General features: G+C 30.1%; 1 protein-coding gene across 1 annotated transcript in view; it reads left to right on the top strand.

The window, feature by feature from the left end:
* Positions 1-2,564, top strand: part of LOC107443540 (uridine 5'-monophosphate synthase) — an 11,390-nt gene extending 8,826 nt beyond the window's left edge. The window contains exon 2 of the mRNA XM_043038689.2: positions 1,794-2,564. Within this exon, the coding sequence (XP_042894623.1) occupies positions 1,859-2,497 (639 nt within the window). The 5' untranslated portion in view covers positions 1,794-1,858 and the 3' untranslated portion in view covers positions 2,498-2,564. The remainder of the gene's footprint in view (positions 1-1,793) is intronic.
* The last annotated feature ends 987 nt before the right edge of the window (positions 2,565-3,551 follow it).

Below are 3,551 nucleotides of genomic sequence, written 5' to 3' on the forward strand. Positions count from 1 at the left end.
CAAAAATTTTTTTTTTTTTTTTTTTTTTTTTTTTTTTTTTTTTTTTTTTTGACATGACGGTTAAAACAAGATAAAACCGCCAATTGTCAAAATCTTTCCAACCCTGCCTAGTTATGATATTTTTTTAAAGTGCTTTAAAATATTTTTTGAGTGCTTGAAAAAAGCTTATTTTTTGTTGAATAATTTGGCTACGCAGCCTGTGCTAGGACTTTACCAGGAGAGAATTGAAAAAGGTTGAAAATGTCTCTAATATAATTTCCAACTAATTAGTCTCTAATATAACTGTCTCTAATTGCTCTATAGCATTCCTTTCTACTTTAATCCTTAACATTTCACATCACACGTCTTGTTTAACGAAAGCTCTGTCGTCACATAAAATAACACTTTTTTGTGAACAATATGCTATTTTTATAACTGAGTTTAAAAAAATTGTTTTTTCAAAATTTTCTATTCATCTCATCTCGGAAAGACCAATTATCATCCGTCCGTTATAATTGGTGATTCGAAAGCTAGCATGAGCAGGATAATATTTAATTATACTATGTATTAGCTTTCATAAATGAAAATCAGTTTTTTAAAGAGAGGGAAAGTAAATAAAAACGTAATTTTATTTTCCTAAACTTAAAACTCGTTGCGAAGTATGTTTTCATGTTTGCCTCAATTATTTTATAAAATGATTCAAATTTTAAAAATTTCTTGTAGAACCAAAATTTTTCTGTATATTTAATTTTTTTTCCTTGAGAAAGATGTTACCTGAATTCGAAAACATCGTTAAAGTTTTGGATTACAGCATTATATCTGCATGGTTTTAAAAAAATACTTTACCTTTAGATATTGGTGTGACATGTATCATAAATTGCGCGCATTAAACATTATAATTTTTTTTTAAACTTCTCAATAATTTTATTCATTATTTGGAAAATATTAACGATGGAAATTGGTTGATTGTGTACTTTACAATTAATTACATTATTTGTTGCCGACTTTGAGAGAAAAATACCTTCGTTTTTGGGGCCAAGAAAAACAAATATATACATAAATTAACTGTTGCTTAAAAATTAAATAAATAAAAAATAATTGTTGCTTTAAAAAAAGAAGAAAAAAAAACATTGTGCAGTGATGAACGTTAAGTCCGTTCAAAAAATATCACTTATTTAATATTAAACCATTCTTTTTTTTTTAAAAAAAAAATAATACTATTAATCCAATAATATTTCGTCTTATTAGCCACAATTTAAATACCTTTCTTACACATGAGGCAAAGCTGTAATTTTAAACTGTATATACCATCTTGCCATTATGAAATAAGTTCAAGCAGCTTTCTACCGCTTTTTTTTTTTGTGTCAAACTCAGTCCGTAGCTCCGTTAGATCTCCCTACATTTATTAGTTAATATCACGTGAAGTTGGAGCAGTTTATCCATAGTCAATGGCCATATCCAAATTAAAAGTTTATATACAAATATACAATTCTAATTTTACTTTGTAATGCACTACGCATGTATTTGCAGTATTATTTTACTGATGGCTCTATTCATTTATATATTCCCTCTTTCTTTGCATGCTATATTGTACACAGCACGAATTTTTTCCTGAAAGCCCTACTTGAAAAACAATTCTTGCAATTTTTTTCTACAGGACGTACCAAAAATGATGAATGATTTAAAAACGATTTAAATAAAACGAAATGAGATAAATATCTTCAGTTTGCTGCGTTATCCTTGGAACTTCACGTTGCAGAACTAGTTATTCCTTAATTTGTGCCTTATTTATTTATTTTTTAAATTTTTTTCAGGTTTCCGGGGAAACTAATTCCAAGGTCCCATTTGGTTTCGAGTGAGACACAAGATAATTAAAGCCATGGTTAAAAACGAAGATCTTTTAACGGAGCTCTTAAACATTGACGTATTCAAAGTCGGTAATTTTAACTTAAAAACCGGTGGAGCATCACCTATCTACATCGATCTTCGACATGTTATAGCCTACCCTAAGATAGCCCGGAAAATCGTCGGATCTATAAAATCCAAAGTAGACGAACTAAACATCACAATGGATTTAGTGTGTGGAGTACCTTATACATCTTTACCAACTGCTTCTGTCTACTCAGTGCTGCATGACATTCCCTTAATAATGAAACGAAAAGAAGCCAAGTCATATGGGACCATGAAACTTCTAGAAGGAATCTACAAGCAGGGTGATCGCTGTCTAATTATCGAAGATGTAGTGGTCAGTGGTTCGAGTATTATAGAAACTGCTAGGGTTCTAAGAAAGGAAGGATTAATTGTTACTGATTGTATTGCTGTTCTTGATAGAAACCAAGGAGGTAAAGTTAATTTGCCCAAGGAAGGGATTAGATACCATCCCTTGTTTGAAGTTTGCGACATGTTTGAAAAATATTGTGACCTCAAAGAAGTTGATGATGCTTTAATATCGAAAGTAAAAGAGTATTTAAGTGATAACAATTATGTTCCTTTAAACCCAAAACAATGTCCTGTTTAACTAATAACCATCAGTAGCTGCATATGAACGTTGATATTTTTATGAAATAAAATTATTTTTAATACAATTCGAATTAAATTCTTTGGGTGCAGTTATGATTTTATATATATTTTTTTAGAATAATTGCCAATTAATTTTTTGCAGTTAAAATATTGAGTTTGTTTACCCATCAACTTTATTTTATTAGTTTTAATTAGATGTGATGTGTATTCAAGCCTGCCAATCATTTCATGCAATTCCATGCCTGCCAACTTTTCTAGATATTCCGGATATTTTTTATATTCAATGTCATGGCAGAATTTATACGCTCATACTTTATTCTTATTTGAAGAAATGTGATTAAAATGATTTTGATTACTATGATATTTAAACATATATTTATAAAGTAGGCCATAAGTTAAATTTAGATTCAAAAAATTAAAATTTAAATGTAGTAATAAATTAACCTTTCATTGTATTAGTAAGTTCAAATTAGAGGTTTTCTTTTTCTAAGTATAAGACATTCCAATAAAATCAGCTTCCTTATAAAATTAAATATTTCCAGAACGGACATGATTTTAATATGCGGCGGGCATTATATTGATCTATAAATTTTGCATTTTAAAGCACTATGAAATCTAGGTAGCTCCTTTTTCATCAGATCAAACTTAAGAAATTGAGAGCTTCAGCCTACGGTTTGGGCCCATGTCCGAGAGTTCGTGGGTACGTATCCCGCCGACAGAGGAATCCCCGTGNTTTCTCTTAGCCGTGATATTGACGGGCTGGAGTGTTCAGTAGTATCGCTCCAATAAGAATAAAACTAATTCATTTCTTTTGCCCGGAAAACATTTTATTTCTCATTTTACCCACCTGATGGCAGTCCCAGGATATTTTTAAGGTAATTGTAGATAGTGAGTTTAAACTAGTTGCAGCACTAATCAAATACGTAATACAAATACAAAAGCCAAAAAAATAGGCACTTTTATGACCATTTTCTTGAAAATTAACCGATCGTTAAGGGGTTAATAGGCGGCGGGCATTATATTGATCTTTAAATTTTGCATTTTAAACACTA

Source organism: Parasteatoda tepidariorum, chromosome 10 (assembly GCF_043381705.1).
Source record: "Parasteatoda tepidariorum isolate YZ-2023 chromosome 10, CAS_Ptep_4.0, whole genome shotgun sequence".
In the NCBI taxonomy this organism is placed as follows: domain Eukaryota; kingdom Metazoa; phylum Arthropoda; class Arachnida; order Araneae; family Theridiidae; genus Parasteatoda; species Parasteatoda tepidariorum.